The 22732-nt window shown below is 55.8% G+C and overlaps 5 protein-coding genes across 5 annotated transcripts; 2 read left to right on the top strand and 3 right to left on the bottom strand.

Annotated features, from left to right (window-relative positions):
• Positions 1 to 552: 552 nt before the first annotated feature.
• E0L32_008087 (uncharacterized protein) lies at positions 553 to 2748 on the bottom strand (the record flags this gene model as incomplete). The annotated part of the gene is made up of 1 exon (XM_031142903.1): positions 553 to 2748. The coding sequence occupies one exon, from the start codon at positions 2746 to 2748 to the stop codon at positions 553 to 555; it is 2196 nt and encodes a 731-aa protein (XP_030992592.1).
• A 428-nt stretch (positions 2749 to 3176) lies between these two features.
• On the bottom strand, positions 3177 to 5503 carry E0L32_008086 (uncharacterized protein; the record flags this gene model as incomplete). Its single annotated transcript, XM_031142902.1, has 4 exons — positions 3177 to 3669; positions 3723 to 5128; positions 5185 to 5311; positions 5367 to 5503. 4 exons carry the CDS (start codon positions 5501 to 5503, stop codon positions 3177 to 3179), a joined length of 2163 nt encoding a protein of 720 aa, XP_030992591.1.
• A 671-nt stretch (positions 5504 to 6174) lies between these two features.
• Positions 6175 to 9644, top strand: E0L32_008085 (uncharacterized protein; the record flags this gene model as incomplete). Its single annotated transcript, XM_031142901.1, has 2 exons — positions 6175 to 9287; positions 9353 to 9644. The coding sequence occupies 2 exons, from the start codon at positions 6175 to 6177 to the stop codon at positions 9642 to 9644; spliced, it is 3405 nt and encodes a 1134-aa protein (XP_030992590.1).
• A 4058-nt stretch (positions 9645 to 13702) lies between these two features.
• On the bottom strand, positions 13703 to 14254 carry E0L32_008084 (uncharacterized protein; the record flags this gene model as incomplete). Its single annotated transcript, XM_031142900.1, has 1 exon — positions 13703 to 14254. One exon carries the CDS (start codon positions 14252 to 14254, stop codon positions 13703 to 13705), a length of 552 nt encoding a protein of 183 aa, XP_030992589.1.
• A 7061-nt stretch (positions 14255 to 21315) lies between these two features.
• On the top strand, positions 21316 to 21753 carry E0L32_008083 (uncharacterized protein; the record flags this gene model as incomplete). Its single annotated transcript, XM_031142899.1, has 2 exons — positions 21316 to 21496; positions 21563 to 21753. The coding sequence occupies 2 exons, from the start codon at positions 21316 to 21318 to the stop codon at positions 21751 to 21753; spliced, it is 372 nt and encodes a 123-aa protein (XP_030992588.1).
• Positions 21754 to 22732: the final 979 nt, after the last annotated feature.

Genomic DNA, 22732 nt, shown 5'->3' with positions numbered 1-22732 from the left:
TTTACCGGCTTGGTGAGCATCGAGCATCGGAGTCCAGGAGGGTGTCTTTCACTCAATATGAATTTTCACACAGGTTTAGATACCCTTACAAACACTGCAATACCTTTTAAGTCTCGACGAATATGTGCTTGATCATATGTGATTCCTCAAGGAGAGCGGGAGAAGGGAACTGATACCGGCAATCACCGAGTCGGGATTCTGGTAAGGAGCCCCTCTCTCTCCATATCCTGATGCCGAATTACTGTTCTCTATTCATACTCTCGATTGTGTAGTGTCTATGGTAGTCGCAACGGATATCCGACTACCTACCGGTTCGCTATGCGGAGAAACCGTTACTTCTTTCGTTCATGGATTCGTTAATTCGTATCTTTCGTAGGCCCCCTCTCAGAATGATCAACTCAGCGTGAAGATTCTCCCTTTTCATATGTGCAGTCGAAAGCATGAACCTAAAATCAGTGCAGCGCAACACCACCACAAACACCAGCCTGACCCCTGAATCTTGTGGTGTTTCCCGAACGAAGAGCTAAATCCAGGCGGCCAAGAGAGCTATCGTCAGTCTTCCTCACTCTCGGGAACTTCGGTCGTCTGGTCTGCCCAGCGCAGCAGCGCCTTCTCCGCCCTGCTGATCATGAAGGAAGCAGCCCTCTTTGAAAGCCATGGCGGAATGGTGCAAGGAGTCCAGCGTGCATGGTTGCTAGCCGGGTATAGAGGGTAGTCGTCCCTGTCGCCATGGCTGTATTCGTACTTCATGTACTCGACGAGCTGGTAACATCCGGCGCAGCAACCTTTCGAAAGTGCGATGGCTGACACGAGATGCTGTAGCTGCCGAGATAGGTCGCGGAGCTCCTGGGATACTGGTCCGTCTTCCTGGGCAGTGTCGGAGACAGGAGGCGGGGTGGTCTCCTTCTCCCTCTTAACCCACTTCTTGCTTCGCTCTGCATATAGGTGCAGAGACAGCAGGATGCTCTCGCAGTGGGCTGTGCCCTCGAACAAAGTCGTGCATTGCAGCAGCTTCGCCGGGTCGAGCCCCTGCTCGGGACTCATAAACGCAATCTTCAACGCGAGCCTCTGCACGTCGTCCTCGTCAAGGCCAATGTCCTCGTCGGGCTCCTTGACAAGGCCGCGCAGCACGCTGTTGACGGAAGACATCGTGTCATGGTCGAGGGCGGGCCCGACGACCACCTGCGTGCAGTCCACACCGACTTGGCTGATCCATTTCGAGCGCCGGAGCGCCAGGTCGTTCCCATCGCCGCCGATTCTGACCAGGCGACACACGCCACGATAGTGCAGGACTATGCTCTTGAGGTAGTACAAGGCCACGGCGGACCAGCTGGCGCAGCCCTCGCCTTGCTGGCTGTGCTCGCCGCCTTCGCCAGCTGCCCGCGGCGGGAAGCCCTCGAGGGCGTCGATCGCGTCGAAGCCGCCGCGGTGCAGGTGCATCTCGGCGTCCTTGCACGCCTGAAACGGGGAGACGGGCCGCTCCCAGAAGTACGAGTGGGCAAGCTTGACGTCGCGGCTGTGTCGGAGCTGGAGGGCGGCCTGGAGCCACCGGAAGTGCTCCCTGAGCAGGTCCTCGTACTCCTGCGTCAGGAACAGCAGGACCTGCATGTGCCGCGTGGCGTCGTTGGCCTGCTCGTCGAGCAGGCCCGCGAGCCTCGAGGCGCAGCTCTGGAGGGCGTGCCGGATGCTGAAGTGCGGCTCCTCGACGAAGCGCTTCTTGGCCGCCATGAGCTCGAGCTTGGTGAGGCGGATGTTGCGGAAGGTGACCCACAGGAGCGAGAGCGTGTGGACCAGGACGCCCTGGAGGACCATGCGGCCCCGCGCGTCGTACGCGATCTCGTCGAGGTCGAGCATCATGTCGCTCGTCCAGCGCTCGTCGTTGGCCACGCCGAGGATGGCGTCCCGCAGGCCCCGGAACGCCACCTTCCTCTCGGGCCGCAGGCCCTGCGCGTACACGGCCGCCGCGTCGGCGCAGCCGCCGCCGCCGCCGCCGGCCGCGGCCAGCCCCTGCAGCTGCGCGGGGCCCTGCGTGAGCGCCCAGAACAGGTTGCGCGGGTGGTACGCGGCGCCGTGCGGCTGGGGCGCGCCGCCGGCCGCGATGCGCGCGTTGACGGCCGGCTCGGCCGCGAGCCAGAGGTAGCGCAGCAGGTCGCGGTTCAGGGCCGAGGGGCCGGCGCCGCCCGGGTGCGCGGCGGTCCGGTGGCTGCGCTTGAGCAGCTCGCACACGACGGCGCAGTGCTCGGTGAAGGGCGGCACCGTGTTCTTGCCGTCGACGACGACGCCGCTGCTGCGGTGCTTGAGGTACCAGCCCGCGCTGCCCAGGGGCAGCGCGAACGACCTGCCGTTGCCGTTGCCGTTGCCGTTGCCGTCGCCGTCGCCGTTGTCAAAGGCGGCGGGCAAGTCGCCGTCGTAAGCCGGGTGGAACCGCAGGGCCTCCTCGGGGATGTACGCGGACGTGGGCGCCGCCGCCTTGTCGGGGTGTTGGCTCGGGATCACGGTCGTGGCGAGCACCTGCAGGCGCTTCTCGGTGTGGTTGTAGGTGACGGCGACGGTCTCGTCCTCGCGGACGAGGATGTCGGCGAGGGCCTCGCCCTTGAAGAGGATCTGAGACCGCAGGCTGCCGTAGTTGCCCTTCTTTATCCTCACGTTTGGGGTCGCGATGTTGAGCCAGCTGAGCACGGTTGTGAGGCCGCGGTAGCGACGGATCTGAGAGGCCGTCACCAGCTCGTGCTCGTGATCTGAAGCCATGATGAGGAGGTGGATATGGTTGGTGTGAGTTCTATTGCATGTCTTCTTAAGGTGGGTGCGTGGATCTGTTTGATCGAGGTTCAGGATGAGATGGTGAAGGATGAAGGATGGATAATGCGAAGCAAAGAAGAGTTAAAGCGTTGAGATGATTCTGTTGGATCTTCTCTGCGTTTCTTGGGAGACAATGGAGGAGAAATCGGAGGGCACGATGAACTTGATTTGAATAGGGGACGTCGTTAAAGTTGGATGGAATTAAATGACTTCAGTACTCCGAACACCAGATTCCTAGATGGAGTCATCAGAATACCAGAGCTATACGTTGCTACCGAACATCATCCTAGACCCATCTCAAAAACGGATTAAAGCACACCAGCACACCTTCCCATGCCATTATAATCATATCAGATACACATTACCCTGTCATTCCCTCATGCACCATTCCTGTAGATTTGTGCTCCTTGGTTGCGGAACATGATCGTGTCTCTCCGCTGCAGAATCATCAACGCTCGGTTGAGAGCCTGCTCACTGAACCCCTTGCCCTCGACCATCTCGCGTCTGAGTGTCGCCAGGCTCGTGCTCCAGCCAATGGGCAGTCGCCGCTTGAGCTCAGCCTCGATCCTGTTCACCTCGTCGTTGAGCTCTCTGGAGCCCTGGCTGCTGCCCTGGTTGACGGCATCCATGGTACTGCAGAGGAAGAGGCGGATGGCCTCGTCGACGTGCTGCTCAGTGGCGATGGGCGAGAGCGTGATCTTGGCCAGAGACTCTGTGATTCGCACGATGGCCTCGAGTTGTCGTACGGTAATGGGAATGGAGCTTCGCGTGTTGGCCTCCATTTCTGAAGCGTGCACCTGCTTTCGGATGGACACGAAATGCGAGGACAGCTTGTCTGCGGCCTCCTTGCTCAGGCGAGGGGCGCAACGCCTGTGCACGAGTGTTAGATATGGCTATAGACCAACGACTTCTTTGTGACTTACGATCTGCAATAGCTCACGTATCTCCGCATCTTCTCGACGGGGATTTCGGACTCGGCCTGCTCCTCGATTCCTTGGCCGCCCATGTGGATGCCCATGACATGCTTGGCGATCCTCTCATCCTTGCCCCTCTCGTGCTCGTCCTTCACAATGAAGATCATGTCGAAACGCGACAGGATGGTGGTCTGGAAGTCAATGTTCTCTCCAGGAGTCTTCATATCATCGTAGCGACCGAAGATGGGGTTGGCTGCGGCCAACACCGATGTTCGTGAGTTGAGGATGGTAGTGATACCGGCTTTCGCAATAGAGATGGTCTGCTGCTCCATGGCTTCGTGGATAGCGACCCGATCCTCGTCCCGCATCTTGTCAAACTCATCAATGCAGACGACACCACCATCGGCAAGAACCATGGCACCGCCCTCAAGGTAGAACTCTCGAGTGGAATGGTCGCGTTGGACCGAGGCGGTCAAACCGGCTGCTGATGAGCCCTTGCCGGATGTGTAGATAGCAATAGGGGCTACCTTCTCCACGAACTTGAGCAGCTGCGACTTCGCGGTACCGGGGTCACCGAGCATCAAGACATTGATGTCTCCTCTCAGCTTCATGCCGTCAGGGAGAATCTTCTTGGAGCCGCCGAGCAAAAGGCACAGAATGGCCTTCTTGATATCCCGGCTTCCGTAGATAGAAGGCGCAATGCAGTCAGCCAGCACGTTGTACAGGTCTGGCCGTCTGCTCAACTCTAGGAATTCCTGCTCCTCCTCCTCGGAGAAGATAGCGTGGCCCTTTGCAGTCTGGTCAATGTCGGTCTGGATGCCGACTGCCCTGAGATACGGTGTCCTGATGGCAACAGCGCCAGTCGACGAGTTTTTGCTGCCTTTGTTCTGATAGATGGAGAAGATACCCATCACCGTGCACCTTGATCCGGGAACCACACGGTTGGTCAGGTATCTGTCAGCAGAGATGAGCACGTGGCGTGGCAACTCTCCGACGGGAACCTGGTCAGGGGCCTCCTGGAGCTTGATGACTTGCTGATCTACGAATCTGGACTTCTCGTGCATGACAAAGTAAGGATCCAGAGGGCACTTCTCGGTAGGGTCGTTTGCTGCGCGGACTCGACCACAATTCCTGGGGAGGGTCACGCCGGTGAAGCCGCCGAGGACGCCAATCCTCTGCTCATGTTGGCAGTTTCGGCACTGGATGGTCAGTTCCGTGACCTTGGAGGACATTACGGAAGCACCGATAACAATACCGGGAACCCTGACTAGCCTTGAGATGGTCAAGGAGTCCAGATTGCGGATAGAGACGTCTTCTGCGGTGGAGTGGAGGAGAAGTTGGTGTTCGGGGAGGTCGACCTTCCTCTCGTGCGGAAAGACGATACGGTGGGTGCATTTTCGCAGGGCATTTTCGAACTTCGTTGAATTAGCGGGCAAGGCCTTAGTGAATGAAATGTAAACACAGTACGCACAAGCGGTATGATGTCTGCCGGCTCGGTCACCAGTCTGTGGGCAAGCTCCTCGTTGAACTTGATCAGGTCACCGATGTTGACATCGCAGTAGTATTTCTTGAGGAGAGCGTTCTCCTTCAGTTGGTCTCTATCCCCATTGCGTAAGTGTTTGTCCGGAGATGAACGACGACACGGTCACAAACCTGTAGATGAACTGGTTCTCAAGCCTGAAATCCAGAATGAACTGCTCCAGTTGCGCCTGGATCTGCAGGTTTGTGTCCTCGCCCTGCTCGTAGTTGGGCTCGAAGACATGAGTTGTGTAGACAGACTGGCGATCCATCTTGGGCGGTTGTCGCGAGAAACGATGCTCTGGGATTGACAGGTATCAATCAACGGGTCTCTTGCAACAACTGGAGATGTGACAATCGAGTCAAACGAGTTCGAAGCTTGCGGACAAACAGAGGGCGAAACAGCGATAGAGTATTTGGAGGGGTCTGAAAGGTCGCGTGAAAACGCGTCGCGTCCTCCCTTTCAACGCGCTAAGTTAAAGTGGTTGCATTAATTAGTCCTGGGGCCTTTCTCTTTTGGGACAGCTAATCTTATCAGCACGTGAACTTCCCGACAGCCAATCGGTTGAACCACGGATTATCGCTCCAAGCTGTTGATGATACGTAAGGGTAGGTACCCGTGCTCACACATGGAGGATGAGGTCTGGAGAGTACGAATCAAAGACGAGCTCTGAAACGACGCAACACAACGGATTAGTAAAATTTACTATTACGACATATTAGGGCACAGAGAGGGTTGCTATCCACTCCAAAGAAACATTCTGTTGCGACGAGAAGCCATTGGATCAATTGCTTTGTCCCCTGGGGATGCCCGCTCGGTAGCTCTATGGTGCGCTGACAGCTGCGCTCGCGATTCGGGTACTTTATAAGCCAGGAGGTTGTGGTGAGGAGGAGGAGGTAGTTTGGAGATTGGCATGACGAAGTTGCGACAGGCTTGGGCACCATGTTCGCAAACCCCGATGGCCGCAAGTCTGTCGACAGTCTGTCCCCGATGACGCCGCACACGCACCGGTCCGACTTCCCATTCCATCGGCAGGGCTCCGCAACGGGCTTCCCACGGCAGCGGAGGGAGTCGGTCGCTAGCAGCATCCACTCTATCGGAGGATCACTGGACACGGTGCCAGGAAGCTGGGCAAGTGCCGTGCTGGAATCAGGGCAGAATGCCATCTCGACACTCCTCCAACCACCGATTGTACGCACCGGCCTGCTCCCTCATACCTCGGCCCCTGCCTCAAGCGCGCACAAGCCGCCGACGGCAAAAGACATTCCTCCGGTCGCGCTGACCAATATACCCCATGTCGAGGCCGCCGAGTTCGCACCCTACCTCACCCAGGTTGGAGCCCTGTATGAGCAGTTACGGAGAGCGAAAGAGAACGACGAGGAGAGTACGGATGGTTCTCAACGACGAGGCAGCAAGCCCGAGGACGTGGCAGACTTGCTAGATGACGGGCATCTCAAGCCAGGCCGAAGGCCATCGTCGACAAGAAAGGCGTCCATCTCGTCCATCTCTTCGCTGTCTGCTTTGGAGATGCCTGGTCCGCTGCGGAGATCGAGTTCGAGCTTCATAAGGAAGACAACACAAGGACCCCCACCACTGTCAACCATCCCCAACGTCTATTTTGATGACGACTTCCACCTTGAGAACCCCCGCACATTTGATATCGTCAGTGAGCGGTCCGAAGTGGTTCGGCCCACGCCGGGAAGCACCGAAGAGAAGCAGGCTGCCAATGGGAGGGCGACTGCGCCGAGGAAGGCACTTGCTACCAACGCTATTCTTCAAGAGAAGCTGTCATGGTACATGGACACGGTGGAAATGCACCTGATCTCATCCATCTCCACCGCATCATCCACCTTTTTTACAGCTCTTGGGTCCCTGAAAGAACTCCACACGGAAGCTGCCGAGTCAGTAGAAAAGATCAGGGCCTTGAGAACAGAACTTGAGAACCTTGACGACGAGATTGCGACACGTGGGCTGGACATTGTACAGCGAAGGCGGAAACGTGAGAATCTTCAACAATTGCATGACGCCATCCTGCAGCTCCGAGCTATCATTGAGAAAGTGGCCGTTTGCGAGTCCTTGGTCGACGAAGGCGAACTGGAAAAGGCACTTGATGATGTCGACTCGCTAGAACGGCTTATTGCTGGCGAAGTTGACGCGCCAGTGGTCTTAGGCCAGAAGACCCTTCAAAGACCTCGAGTCCGAGATCTGAGAGGGGCGACAGCTCTGCAGGGTGTTAATGAGGATATCGAGACGCTTCGTTTCCGGGTCGGCAAGGCATATGAGGCGAAACTTGTAACGGCCCTCATGGCTGATGTTCGTCGCCATGTTGATAATGTGTCGTCTCGAGAAGTTCTCATGCGCTGGAGCAGCGCGTCTTTGCGGGCCAGAGGGGGACACGCGCGAGAGCCGTCCACGTTCCCTTCGTATCTGACGGCTACCGATGATCTCCGTTCCGAACTCACGCCTATTTTGCACGGTTTACACAGGTCAAGGTATCTCGGACAAGCTACTGTTTCTTATCGAGAATCTCTCTTGCGGGAAATCCGAAACCTGATCAAGCGGCCTCTCCCGAGCTCGAATGACGACGATAATGAGTCAATGATGTCCTCGTCAACTACTGGCAGGGGGCAACGAAGCCAACAGGACAAAGGCTCCATTCTTGCGAGAAACCTTAGGGCTCTTGAGCCCGAAGACGCCGAAGAGCTACTTGTCAAGGTGTACATAGGTGTCACTGAAACGCTGCGACGACTCTCCACGCAGGCAAAAGTGTTGCTGGACGTCGCGAGCTCCATTGGCGAGGACTCTGAACCAGAGGGCCTGAGGTCGCCGCAAATTCGCTCCCCGCCTATCAGCCCCGGAGGCCGGAGGATGTCGATAGCTGCGATTGAGGCACAAGAAGAGTTGCACAAAGCTCTAGATCTGTCCAACCTTGTCGGCCAGGCTGTCGACGTCGCACAGGACAGGGTTGTCCGCCTCCTGCGCGCACGAGCCGAGCAGAGCACTCATCTGTCCTTGATCTGGTTCCTTCGGTACTTCACGCTCAACCTTCATTTTGCCAATGAATGCGAGGCCATTTCCGGACGAAGCGGCACAACCCTCAAGAACGTTGTTAACGGCCACATAAGGGGCTTCGTTCAACAGCATGGTGACACTGAAAAGCAGAAGCTTGCGCAAGGCATGGAGTCTGATCAGTGGGACGCAAAGGACTTTGACGAGAAGCATACCGAGCTGCTTGGCCGCGTCTTGAAGTCAAGCACCAAAGACGATGAGACATGGTCGGACGGCACAAAGGTTTGGATACCGTATTCGGATGTGGACTCTGGCAACGACGAGAACGACGAGAATGACGAGCCTGATGACCCAGCCCAACCGAATGGGACGGCCAAGGCCAAGGCACGTGGCGCGGTCATCGAAGAAGAGACTTTCCTTCTTCCCAACTCGGCCATCCTGTGTCTGGATGGGCTGTCGCAGTTCTTGCGTTTGATGGTCTCCATGCCATCCATGACGCCAGACATCTCCGTGTCGTTGATATCCTACCTGCAGCTCTTCAACTCTCGGTGTACGCAGCTCATCCTCGGGGCGGGAGCCACCCGTTCAGCCGGGCTCAGAAACATCACCACGAAACACCTGGCGCTTGCGTCGCAAGCACTTGGCTTCATCGTTACGCTGGTCCCGCACATTCGCGAACTGGCTCGGCGGCACGCCGGCGCCGGGCCGCCGGTCGCGAACTTGATGGGCGAGTTTGATAAGGTCAAGCGCGGTTACCAAGAGCACCAGAACAACATCTACGACAAGCTGGTCGAGATCATGAGCGGCCGGGCCGTTGCGCACAGCAAGGCTATGAAGACGATCACTTGGGACAAGCCCGAACCAGCAGCGCACCCGTACATGAACACGCTGGTCAAGGAGACGTCTATGCTGCAGCGCAACTTGACCAAGACGCTCCCTGAGCACAGGGTGCTCATGATCATGGTCCCCGTCTTCAACAGCTACAAGGAGCAATTTGGCAAGGCGTTTCAGACTGCTGAAGTCGATACCGAGGCTGGCCGACAAAGGTACGTATCCCGACCCTCTTCATACACCCGGGGAACTATCCAGCGGCTAACTGTGTCCGATGTAGCATGTTGCAGGACGTCGATTTCTTTATCTCCAAGCTGGGCAAAGTGGATGGGTTCGGGGACACCGGCGACTATCTCAAGACCATCATCAATAGCAGGGAGATCGTGGCTCCTGCTCCTGCTCCTGATCCCGCTCCCGCTCCCGCTGCAAAGGAGTCTCCGGCGGCCTCGCCTGCTGGTTCCGCTAGGCCGTCCGGAGAGGGCGACCAGGCGCCGGCGGAGACTACAACTACTCCCGACGAGACCAAGGAGGAAGAGAAGGGGGAAGCTACGGATACCCCCAAGGACGGCTGATATTTCGCAGCATAAGTCGGGTGTAATCTGCAGAACCGGGTGTAAGCCACAAGCCGTGACAGTGGTGCCTGGATGGTGATCAGGGACCCCCCCGGTTTTCTTTCTTTTTACTCTTTAACCAGTGATACGATGTACAAAGCACAAAGGCATATAAGCATGTAGTGATATGAGACCCCCAATTTACGTACCGCGTCCAATTTTTTTTTCTAGAAGAAATCCCGAAAACTGACTGAGTCACGGCGTGTAGATGAACGCACCCGACGAGTCCGATGTGCCTCTTCTGCCTCTTTCTACACCGCGCGGGTGTGTGAGGGCAAGTTTTGCCGCATGAACGAAGGACGGCAGCCCGGGATGTTCTACGGCGTCTTTTGATATTAAAGAAGATTCTGCATGAATCGAGAGGCGCACGGCATAACCCGAAACACATTCTTGTTTGCCATCCTGCTGCCTCTTTGCCCAATCCGACCAGAGTATGCGTCTTCCTCTCCCCCGTAAACCCCCTCGTGTTTGCCAAGATCCGCGCCGTTTACTTGCATTCCCGGGTCGGGCGCACATCTGTATGTCTGGTGGCTTATTCTGCCACTTTTTAGCCATGTTGCTTGGCGGACAAGGCTACGAAAGTACATTCTAGAGGGGGGAACGCCCGAGTTCCGATGCACCGGCGCCTCCCGCCGTCATCGAGAAAAAAGGGAAAAAACGGCTTTCACGTGTGTCTGGTTCTCTAGTTCATTTCAACTCTGCATGTGAACTAGGTATGCGGCGATAGGACATGACATGCGTCCATGCAGGAGTCGGGCTGTTTCAGACCCTGCGCCGGCACCGACTTGCATTTTGCGCCGTTGCGTTTTGCGGGATGGCACGCTGCGGTAGTATCGACACCTTTGGCGAGATGCCGATCGGAAAGGGATAACTACCTAGGTAAGGGAGCTGTACCTAGTTTGCTGACTTACTTGGTAGTTGGTACCTACGTAGGTCGGTCGGGTCGGGTTGGGGGTTTGCATACAACAACATGCATTTGTTTCCTTTAGCGAAGCAATCAATCCAAAGAAACCGACAGCACCAACTCGGATTGAACTGGCTCCTGCAAGGTTGCCTTATGCACGACTAGCCTGACTTTCCCCGCAAGCGAAGGACGGGAAAGAAGAAGAATTAACATGTGTTTGACGAGGTGCACATATGCAATGTAGCTGCACAACGGACCGAGGCGCCGGCTTTCTCTTCTGGATTGCGCTGGCCGAGAGGTACGACAGACGAAACAGACAAGCTATGGAACTCGGGCGCTGCAACATGTGTCTGTGGCACGATCAAGTCTGCCAGTCGGGCAAGTAGAGAGTCTCTGGCTTTGCATGTGTCGACAAGACTTGCCTTCTTTCTCTTCTCGTTCTTCTCTTTTCGTGACTGATAGAGTCCACTGATTGTGGGCGTGACTGCATCAATGTCCAGTTGCTTGTGCACTGAGGGCTTGAATGCCTTCTCTACTGTACTCAAGTGTTGCCGCTCCCGGTTGCCCGAGACCCTGCAAAGCCCGGCACTGACGACTAAGATGTGTGTGTGTGTGTGGTTGGTAATATGCAGGCCGTTGTTTGTTCTCTCGACCTTACCTTGAGTATGGGAGATGATACCGATGCCCCCCCCCCCAATTCCAATTCCAATTGAATGAATTGATCACGAACACCCCAAAGTGGACGCAACTTCGGGGTACTTGGTCTTGTGGCAGTTGATGTTCCCCCATGTACAAATAGTTCGTCATCGAAGACGGATCAGCACCATCTCTTGTTATGGTTGATTTGATTGACTGATGGATGGACTTGCAGGCGGTCCAAGGTAAGCTGGCTTACACACACACACACACTCCACAAATATGATGCGTGCAAGTTGGCAGCTTTGTTCCGGCAAACAAACGGCCTCGACTTTGCTAGTCCTTTGTGTGCCGAACCAACGGGAAAAGATCATCAAAACAAAGGATCTTACCTACTGAGCAACTGACTAGCGGGAGCGGATCGATTCGTCCGTGAATTCTCCTTCCATTGTTTGGAAGACCAACAAAGCCTGCTTTTGAGCAAAGCACCATGCTAAACCATGTTTGTACACAACAGAGAGAGATCCAGAAAAAGCGAGGAGACAATGATGGAATAGCCACACAGAAACAAGGCGAAAAGACTCCATGCCGTGGACCACAGCACGCCGATCACCTCCCCACCGGTGCCTGCGTACGTCCTATGTGTTGGACCTACCTAGGTAGCAGCTACAGCTGCAGCAACTTGCACGCTTAGTCTGTTTTCCCTTTGTCCCCCTTTCCGGCTCACAGACTGCCTGCCTGGTCTCCAGAGAGTTGTACTTGGAGACGGCGAGAGACATGTGAAAGGAACTGGCCGACAAAGAAACACGAAACAAGGCCAGGGGGGGGGACAATGGCTTACGCAAACAGTACCTCCTGCGCCGACTCGGGGGGGCCTGGACAGCTGAAAGGTACCTACCACGCCCGCCAACTCGCCCCTGCACTTGACACGCAGGTCCCTGGAAAGCTGGGCTTGGGTTCCGAGAGAAACTCCCGACCGAGGTGGCTGCTGTCGTTCGTCCATCCGGAAAAGCTAGGTACCGCGGGTGCCTCTCTCCGTACAACAGGTACCTTGCCTTACCCAGTGTCTCTGCTCGGGGCCAGGCACACAAGCGCCACAAAATCAGGCACAGACTTTCAGGTACCCGAGGCGACATCTGTTGGTGGGCGACGCATGCAGGGGGTTTACAAAAAAAAACAGAGTCCACTTGGAAGATCAGGTAAAAGGAGCCGGATCTGCGAGATGGCGCCGATTGGGTGCAGGGAAGGGAGGGTCCCACTGTACAGGAACGGGTCAAGTAGTGTACATCCCTCAAGAACAACTTGAACCCAGCCAATAATGGACTATTGAATACACCGTGCGAGAGAGGGCAAAGTGCACTTTCAACTCTCTCAGATGGATGGATCCTCTCAAAGGCCCAGAACCATTTCGTTCTCTCCCCCCGTTCCCGACTCCGCTCACGTCCTTTGGGTAGGTAAAACATGCGCTACACAAAAAGTCGAGAGAGGGGAGGATAATTCCTATTGCTTGGGTCAGGTAGGTACCTGGAGTCCGTCCGGGGGGGCTTCTCGTAGCTCGTATGCAGCGCATCTCGATCCTCGATCCTCGCACAAGCTGAGCGCCAGCTGGTCATGGGTAGGGTAGGAAAAAGAAAAGAAAGAGCGAGGCCAGTCTTACGCGCGCGCGCTGAACACTTCTGGTTTCACCAAAGACAAAAGGGTTTCGTTCATGGATGTCCGTCTATTGTTCTCTCTCTCCCAAAAGAAAAGCCAACAAAGGTCGAAAAAGAAGAGGCGATGCGAAACATCAAACCTAAACCCTCTTTTCTCTCTAAATATATACAGCAAAGAAGTATAAAAATCCAAAAGTTTCATGTATAACGAGTGTCATGAAGTTTTGTAAAGTCTTTTTTTGAAGTGAATGCCAGCCCCCGCCCCCAAGTGTAACCATCCCAGAGCCGGCTGTTTTCGTTTTCAGCTTTATCTGTGCAGACAAAGGAGGGAAACAGAAAAACCTCAGCTGGGACGGGAAAACCGAAACACGGGTCTGTTTGATTCAAAGCCCCAAGAAACGCCTTCAACCGTGGCCGTTGTTTTGTGTGGTTGCTATGTGCTCATATCCCCATTGTCGCCTTGTTGTCGTTGTTTCCCAAGTCTAAAAACCAAAAAAAAAGAACAAGTCATGGCCTTGCTGGAAGGCTCGAGTTGGGTGAAAGACAAAAGAGGGTTTTCGTGAGAACCAGCCTCTTTGGACTTCTCTCCCTCCCTCGCGTACGAGAGGGGTTTGAGAATTGGGTATCTTTCTTCTAAAAAATTGGTCTTCGCCAAAAATCCCCGCCCAGAGAAGTGAAAAGGTGTTTGATAGGGATGTCATAAAACTCGTAACTGCCCGCGCTTTGGCATGCGTTCGGCTCCGCCTCCACACACTGCTTGCATCGGGACCCCCAACGGGACTCCAGGAACCCCAAAAGGAACAAGTTGGCAGCGAGAGAGAGCCAGCTTATTTCTTGCCCAGGACGAAGTCGCGGGAGAGCTTCTCCTCCGAGACCTCGTCGGCGTCGCGCTTGGCGTAGCCGTTCTTGTGCAGGGTGCAGATGAGGTGGCTCTGGGTGGTGACGCGGGTCTGGACGTCGTCCCAGACGTAGTAGGCGTTGTCGCAGGGGAAGTTCTTGCAGCCCGAGGTGGGCGTGTTGGGCTGGCCGGCCGGGTACATCTCCGAGACGTTGTCCTTGTCGTTGGGGTTGACGATGGCCGACACGTCAAAGTAGTTCTTGCCGCCCCAGCCGTCAAAGGTGACCTCGCCGAGCATGCCGGGCACGTTGGCCTGGCCCTTCTGCACGCCGTGCCAGTTGCCGATCCACTGGAAGGGGATCTCGACGTCGACCGACTGGCCCGCGGCGACCTGGACCGCGGCGATCTCGGCGTGGCCGGCGCTGGGGGTGAAGTAGACCGTGCGGTCAACGTCGTCCAGGGACTTGAGGGTGACGATGTTGGTGGCCTGGACAGAGGCGATGGCCGCAGCCAGGAGAGAGGCGATCTTGAAGTACTGCATTTTTGGAATAGCTTGCGTCGATATATCAGAAACCGTCAAGGTTGGTAAGTTTTCTCAGGTGTGCTTGAGAGCGGTTTGGGTTTCGTGGGATCACGAGAATGTCTTGAATGTGGCCGGGTGGCTTGTAGATATGTATCTGTCGCGTGGTGCGAAGTGTGTGGTTGCTTTTGACGTCAAGTCTTGTTGGAAAGGATAGTAGCTGGTTGTGTCTTTGATCAACAAAGTCTACAAGGAGCGATGGACTTTGCGATGAAGCAAGGAATGTGGTTTATTGTCGAAGGACGAAAAACGATCACCGTGTCTGAGCAGGGCTGGAAAGGAAGGTTGAGGAATGCTCGAGATCCCCAAGTGCGGGACTCGTCTGCTCCTTTTATAAGTCGATCTGGGAGGAGTGCCCATCCATGAACGCGCGGAGGGTGTTTCTGACAAGAAAGAAGGCTTTGTCCAAGGGACGCTGCCGCGGTGGGTCGACGCATCCACTTCACCTGCAGGTGTTGTGGACGAACGTCGTGGTGTTGGTCCACATGGTGGTGTGAAAGCATTCCCGACGGTGGAGGGTTGCGAGCCAAGCACTGTGCACCGCGTCCTCCTCGTGGTTGGTAGCTCCCGCATTCCTCCCACTGACTCGACGACATGAAACGAGACCCGGGTCCCCTACCTACCTAGTAGACCTCGTACAATTGCAGCTGCGCAGCCTCCCCGAAGCAAACTCACATTGGAATGCTGGCGGACATCCGGTGACGTCTGCCTTGGGGGAGCCGGTTCTTCTGACCGAGACGCCTTTTTCCCCGGCTCCCGCGTGAGCTTCCAGAGAGCTTCTTCTCGTGCCCATCTGTCATGCTGTTATTAACTCTCTATGGATGCTGACAGTGCAGATGTACATGCAGGATAAATGTGACCCGGTCAGCAGTGTGAAGAACTTGAAAGGTCGGTGGTGGTGGGTGGGACAAGGGGCCTGGTCGACCTACCGGTAGGTGTCTCTGCGTCCCTGGATCGGGAGTGGACCGCTCCATGGCGCCGGGCGGTACCCAGAGGTACGTCTTGTGTGCCCCGACAGGGTCACTTTTTGGCGTCGGAGTGCTCTAAGAAAGGAAGAAAGGCCTAGGTAGGGGGCCCCTGTTTCGACCAGCGAGAGCGCTCTGGGAAAAAAACAGGAGTCGGCCGCTACCCACCAGGCGCTAGCCGGATCGAAGTTTTTGCAAGTTCGGCCGGGAGGCGCTTCTGGACGGCCATTGGCTGGGTGTTTGGATCTGTTCCTGGTACCTGACATGCACCATGTGCGCGAGAGGCCCACCGCGCCCACCGAGCCCACTTGGCTGGTGTCCCGGCCCAGTAAGGTGGCGGGATTCGAAAGCCCCTCGAGGGGATCGGCTCAGGGGCCGACCGGCAGAAACCCCCGTCTCCCGTTGGACCAAGGCTGAGCTGCAGGCGCCAAGACTGGTACCGGCCAGCCAAACCCCTCACCCTGTCGAGCCTGTCTCCCCCCCCCTCCCCGGGCAAGCCCAAGATCGGTTGGACACCACCAACCCACGTAAATAGCGCGCTGAAATGTAGAACAACCAGCACACGACCGGTGTGCGCGCGCGTGCTTACACGTGGCGTATTCCTGACACGCACACCCTTCACGCGTGACAGCAGCAAGCACGAACTCAAAAAGAAGAGAGATGCAGGCCTGTCGGGCTGCGCAGGCGGTAAGGCCCGTCTCCCAAGGTCGAGCGAGGCAACAAGTTTGTACCTGTCGTATCTGGTGGCAGTTTTCCATGGAGATAATGTAAATACATGTACCTAACATGCGCGAAGACGCAAGCGAGAAACAAGCAAGAGGGGTAGTAGCTATCACCCAAACCCCAAACAGCATGGGCGCATAAGACTTGGTACAATATTGACCCTTGGGCCTGGAATCCCAGGCCAACAAGTGTCAAGTGAAGAAGTACCTTCGACGACGAGAGCCGAAATCGAAACCCCTCAACGCCGAGGTAGGCTGTGTCGAGGGTCCAGGACACGCCGGCTCCTCTCTAGACTCGATCTATCGCCGCTGCCAAACAATCATTGGCAGCCGTTGTGATTGTTAATCGCCTTTGGCGTTGTCCATGGTGTGGAAACATTGTGGGAGGTGGGGAGGTCTAGAAGGGTTTTTTTCTGGGCCTTGAAGAAAAGGCTCTGATCGGGGTTGTTTGATGGCTGCAAGCATTCATTGACTCGAAAGAGCCGACGCAAACAAGGCAGAACTTGACGCGCAAGACTCTGGATGCTACCGAGGTAGGCTCATATGTGCAATGCATGGTCTGGACTGAACAGTTGAAACAAACCGGGTGAAAACTCTGATGGTTGTCAATTAGGTAAGGGAGAGGAGAGCCGTGCGTCTGACTGAGTCGCAAAAGCTGTCTTCACCATTGCCGACCAACATCTTCCTATCGAGCAGACTGGTGCTACAGCACAGTGCGGCGCAACCCAGTCTGGTTCTCGAGGCCGGAGGCCCCAACGCCGCGCCCAAGCTAATGCACAACGACAAGTCAGACGTGGGTGTGCTTCGGTGACCTAGAACATCTGCCTCTGTTCTTGCAGATTCCGCTGGTACAGCCGGACAAGGATACCTATGACAGCCCAATTGTTGACAAGCCAGTGTTTCCAGAACATCCAGTCTCTCCTCAGGCAAAACTTATTGTGGATCGACGGGCCTGGTTGCCCACGAGGTACTTACTGTGCTCCAGATGTCGCCCAGTACAGCAAGTACCTGGTAAATGCCTCATGTTCGCCTTCTGAAGCTCTCTCGCTGCTACGCCCAGCGTAGCCAATCAGCCCCGCGTTGTGGGAGTCTAGAACTCCAAAACTGGAAGTCTTATCTTCAGGTCCGATGTAGCTTTTGCCAGCTCTGCAGCAATAATTCGACCGAGCAATACCACATCAGAGCTCCGAGATCCCAAGGATGCCTTGGATGTCAGGGTAGATTGGAGACTTGACCTGTGTCGATACCTCAGGAACGTAGACCGACCAGAGATAGTGGTGTCTGAAGAGTTTTCACTCGAACCCTGGTCCTTCTACTAAAAGGACACGCCTGAGAGAGATACAAGAGAATACATCTCTGCACCAAAGAGACTGTGAAGTTCTGGGTAGACTAATCGATTTGGGTCGGGAGGAACTTTCACAGCCACCAGGAACCATCGGTCCCGGTTATGCTCTTCCACGAAGAGGAGGCGAGCCACCACTCGCGATGACTGTTGGCCGCCACAGAGACTATTGGTACATGCGCTGCACCCTGGGAAACGATTGACTCTCGGAGGCGGAATCACTGTGACCGAGTTCGTTGTTCGAAGAAAAGGGTGCAAACAACCGTAACCACCTGAGCATCAACTCTGAAAGGACGCAATGTCGAGGAAGAACCACCACGAGCAGCAGGAAATGTTTGAAAGGATGGAGACAAAGGCCCCTCTGCAGTAACTCTGCAGCACAAGTGAAGACGGGCTTGGTCAACGAACGAAACTCTGGTCAGACGCAGCTACGATCAGATGCCGTAACTGCGTCCGACTTCATGCACTTGCATGTGTTCATACTGCCGGATCAGCTTTTGTCACCGTGATAACGAGGTCTGGAAACGACGATATCCCTCCTTGTCGCAGAGCAGTCTGCCACTGGACTTTCAAGCCTGTTGAGATCCAACCTGATCCATCCTGCTCCAGTGTTGGCCGAGCCGCCTGCCAAACGCTGCACACAACTGCTCATGTCGACCGTTGACAGGTACTTCCTGATGATCCAACGAATACAGACGGTACATCATGCATATACTGAACCAGGCAAACAATACTGCTTTCCATCGACGCCGCTCTAGCAGCTGTAGCCTCAGGCACTGAGGGGGGGACTTGGAGGAAATCGAGATGGGTGGCAGGTGGTGATGAGAGACGGACGCATGGAGGATGCATCGACGTCATTGGACACAAACAACTAGTTTGCGAGCAGAGTAGGCAGTGGTATCTGCCTCAGGGATGACGACAAGGAGCAGAGCCGTAATCGGTCCTGGAGCGGGTCTGCCTGACTCTGTCAAGCAAATTGTGCCGAGAAGGCAACATCTGAAGTCCGACGGACGGAGGTTTTCCTAGGCAGGAATAGCCGAAAAGTTGAGGCGCCCGAAAAACACCTCATCAGTGATGCTATCGCAGAATCCATGCCCAGGTCAGGTACCCGAGAAGACCACTGCCATCGCCCTAAAGTCAGGCACCATCTCTGCCTGCCAAAGGCAGCTAAAGGCCCTAGCAGAATGTGCTAGATGGCCAAAGCGCAGTGAGGCGCATACTGTACTTGCAATTCGATTGTATGGGGGGAAAACACCCGAAATCATTGGGATGTCGGAATTTCAGACGGCAGGCAACGATGTCATGCCGATAATGTTGACACGCAGGTCGGGTCAGCATGATCCGGTGCAGCCGGAATGCTGGGAGTTGGATCTGTGTCAGACCCTGAAAAAAGCTAAGATAAGTCGCCGCTCTGCCTCAAGACATTGGACGGGGCCCGGAAGCCTCTGGAAGCTGTCAAGTCAGGGAGTGGGCGAGCAAGAAAAAAATCTTCGCGCGCCGTCACTTGGTGTTTTGGCGCCGTCGTCCAGGCCGACCAATGGCGTGGGCCGAATCTAAGACGCCGCGAGTGGACGGATAAACCAGGTTAGGTTCGCCGTCGCCCTGGAATCCGTTCCTGGAAAACGGTACCGCAACCGTGCACACGAGCACTGAGACCCCTGCGCTGCTGCAAGATCCCAGTTGATCCGGATGCAAGGGCCAGAGGTCGATTGGATCAACTGATGTCCCTATCGTGATTCCACCCAAGTTCGCCGCTCGATTGATCAGACAATAGACATGCCGATGACTCTTGCAAAGCCCGACAGCCGCGCCAAGAGCTTCTCAGGGCCGACCAAGAGCCATGCCTGACGTCAGTCTTTGCAACCAGAGAATCCCAATCAAGGCTCTTGCGAGGAGATCTAGGAAGAAGACGACATGGGACTCTTGGCTGAGAAGGCATGCCTGCTTACCTGTCCGTGAATCTGAGGCACAGCCAGGGTAGTTGGGTGGGTTTTGATATGCTATTTGAAGCCTTTGCTCACTCACCGATCGGATCAGCCGTCGGAGGCCACCCGGGAGTCAGAGTCAGAAAGTTGGATCACACAGCCATCAGCATCTCAGCTGTCGCAATGACCGACGTGTCAGCGGTGGGAAAAAGAAAAACGTGGGCTCTAGAAAATCGGGCAAGGCGACAGAGTGTAAACATTGGAAATACTGAGTCCAGAACGTCGCACCCTGGTCAATGAGGCGCGACGATGGTTTTATTGTGAAATTGCTTTCTGTCGGTCGCACAAGCGCCCAAAGAGGCGCCTCGAAGCAGCTCCTCAATGGCGACGGATTCTGTATGGGAAATTGCACCGGGCAACTATTGAAAAGGCTTGCCTGAAGGAGATTGCCTTCTGAAGCGCCGGCGTTCAGCCCTCTTGCTGGCGCAGTTTCATGGCGCCCTTGCGTGCTGCGGGCGAGGCCTGATACAGGCTATCACCTCCTCCGCTCGGTGATGAACCAAGAACTCTCAGCCCGCCAAGAGAACGCCGTCTTATTTCTGAATTTCCCATGGTAGACCAGAGGCAAGAGCCATGATGAATGGCTCCATTTATTTCTGCTGTCCCACTTTCCCAAAAGGAAGCTGATGGAAGACAAGGACAGACAAGAACGCTCCAACACACAGGAAGCTAGCGAATCACAGTGAGCGCATATCCACTCTGTCCAAAGCCCTCGAGGCGAGCTTATCAGGCCGCTTCTGACTTGTCCGTGAAAAATCTTTTTTGCCCTTAGCCCGCATCGATAGCTCGTATTTTCCCTGTTTGACTTTTTGCCATTGGTGTCTTTTTGCCCGTCTCTGCGCCGGTGACAGCTGCATTGCGACCTCCCTCCCCCGCGGGTTGCCTCGTTGGTAGGCCTGCATGGCCCTGCTGGCTCCTCTGAGAAAGGCAGTGGCTGATCTCCCGAGAGCAACAGGCAATCAAACCACTTGGAGCTATCACCTCTGGCAAATCACGGTGGAGACCGCCAGCACAGACGTCCCCCCAGCCGTAGGGAGTATGCGCTTGTCAGATGGATGCGACGTAAGACTCAGCAATTGCATGCTGATAGCACAGAAGCTTTCACGTATCTGCAGGACGTCCAGAGTAGCAGGCCACTCCTGGTGTCCTGTGGTGTGGATGGCACTCTAAATCGTCTGCTGCGATAAGGCAAGGCAACACCACCACCAACCTCCCCGCGACCACCAACAACACCACCTGCTTCTTTGCTCACGAGCTGCGGTCCGCACGGACAAACCGCAACCATGCTCAGAACCATCAGAACCATCAGAGCTTGTTTGTGCCGACCTTTACTCCGTACGAGCTTTCCAAGAGCTGCCTGCCACGCCGACACCACCAATCATCTGGCCCCTAATGGGCTCAAATCATCATCCTGGCAACGCCTGGTCAGGCCAAGCGAAGGGTGGGGATCGATGTGGGCAAGCCCAGCCTGGAGCTAGGACGAGAAGCGCAATGGCTTGTGGGTACGCCGCCGCCAGTGGCACCGCCATCGTCGCTATTCTTGGGCAATTTCTGTCGGTTCTGTCTTAGTGAAGTTGCTTAGACGGGCCTAGTCCCGCCCAACTCCGGCCTCTTTGCGTAGCAACGCCCGTCGTGTAGATCAGGTCCCGTTGCCTGCATCGTGCCAGATGGGGACGGCCTCGATGGGTGTGGATGTGCGATGTGGATGTGGATGGGGGAACCTTGTCTCCGTCGAGTCAGCCCATCGCGCTCTGCGCCGCCGCCCGCTCTCTCTCTCTCTGCCCGTGGGAGCCTTGCTCGCCTCTGGGTTCTGCTGGAGATCCTCTTCCCACCTTCTTGGTATAAAGATGTGCTGACCCATCCCCTCCGTGGCGAGATACCTTTCTCTCCTTCCCTCCTCACATACGATCCATACCATCACCCTCGCTGTGCATACTTGCCTTTGCTGCTTTATCGCATCCACTATCTACCCAGTAGAGCATTCGTTCAAACAACCCAAACAACCAAAATGAAGTTCCAGGTTCTCGCCGCCGCTGGCCTCGTTGCCGCTGCCAACGCCGCCTCCAACGGCACCTTCACCACCACCCAGGTTGTGACCGCCTACACCACCTACTGCCCCGAGCCTACCAAGATCACCCAGGGCAACGTCACCTACACCGTCACCAAGCCCACCACCCTGACCATCACCAGTATGTTCCAGCCCTACCTTGATATCAGAGACAGAAGAACCAAGATATACTAACTCGCCGCTCCAGACTGCCCTTGCACCATCACCAAGGTCCACACCACCGGCTTCAAGAACAGCACTGTTCCCGTTGTTCCTACCACCACCCCTGCCGGCAACACCCCCGTCAACCCCACCAAGCCTCCTACCGTCACCGCTGCCGCCGCCAAGGTCGGCTCCGGCCTCGGCCTGGTCGCTGGTATTGCCGCTCTTGTCCTGTAAATGGATTCTTTTTAGAGTCGACAATGTCCGCGGCGGCTGCGCCTTCCTGAAGGGCTGAACAGCGACCGCGTGCGCTTCCGAGCGCTGCGGAGAGCTGCTCGTCACGACTTCGTGTGTTGTCGTGGCGAGGCCAGTCCTCCTCGGGAACCGGCGTTGGCCTCCCTGGTTAATGACGGTCTGATGGATAGTCTTATTACGACGGGGTACATGATTCTAGACGGCTTGGACAGGTTCACACACAAACTATTAGTACATATACCCTTCTTTTTTTGACCCTCCTTTGGACTATGGGAGCATTCTACATGATGCTTCGGCGTTATTGGAAAATACCATAGAGGAACTCTTCGGGGGAGTGGGAAATTCGCCCCGGGCCGGACGGTTGGGATTCTTTGTTTTCTCGGCGAACCGGCGGGATTTTTAATGTCTAAATTCTTATTGTTGGATCCGGATGATCTATTATTGTTGTTCTTATGAGCCTTGCACGGGCTCTTGGGGAGGGCGATATTGGAATAACTCGGGATCTACCATTTACATAATTCACACACAAAGACTTCCAACCTACTGTCATGGTCTCTACTGGTCAACATCTCAACTGAACTGTGATGAACTGTGATAGCCTCTCGACTTTCTCTCTTATCATGCAATTGTGACTGAGCGAGAATCAGGTGCTGCGATCGTCGCTGCGCGCCGCACCCTTGCCGCGAACCATGCGCCCTGCCCTGGCCCATCGCATCGCGCGCGTAACCCCAAAGACGGCATTCGTCCCTCTTGCCCCCCCCCAGCCCCCTGCATTTTTCCTCTCCTCACTTCAGTTGACTGATTATCCTCTCGTCCCGGTCGGCGACGTCACAGGCCCTCCCTACGTAACAAAGCCACGGCCGCTGTCAAGGCCTGGTTAGTTATCGCAAGCTTGACTTTCCAAGGATTTTGCTCGCTGGAACCACTGAACCCCCCCCCCCCCCCCCCCCCCCTCCTCGTC

This window comes from Thyridium curvatum, assembly GCF_004353045.1.
Source record: "Thyridium curvatum strain D216 chromosome Unknown NODE_52_length_296666_cov_86.205578, whole genome shotgun sequence".
Classification (NCBI taxonomy): Eukaryota; Fungi; Ascomycota; class Sordariomycetes; order Thyridiales; family Thyridiaceae; genus Thyridium; species Thyridium curvatum.
The sequence above is the reverse complement of the archived record's forward strand: the minus strand, read 5'-3'. Positions and strand labels throughout refer to the sequence as shown.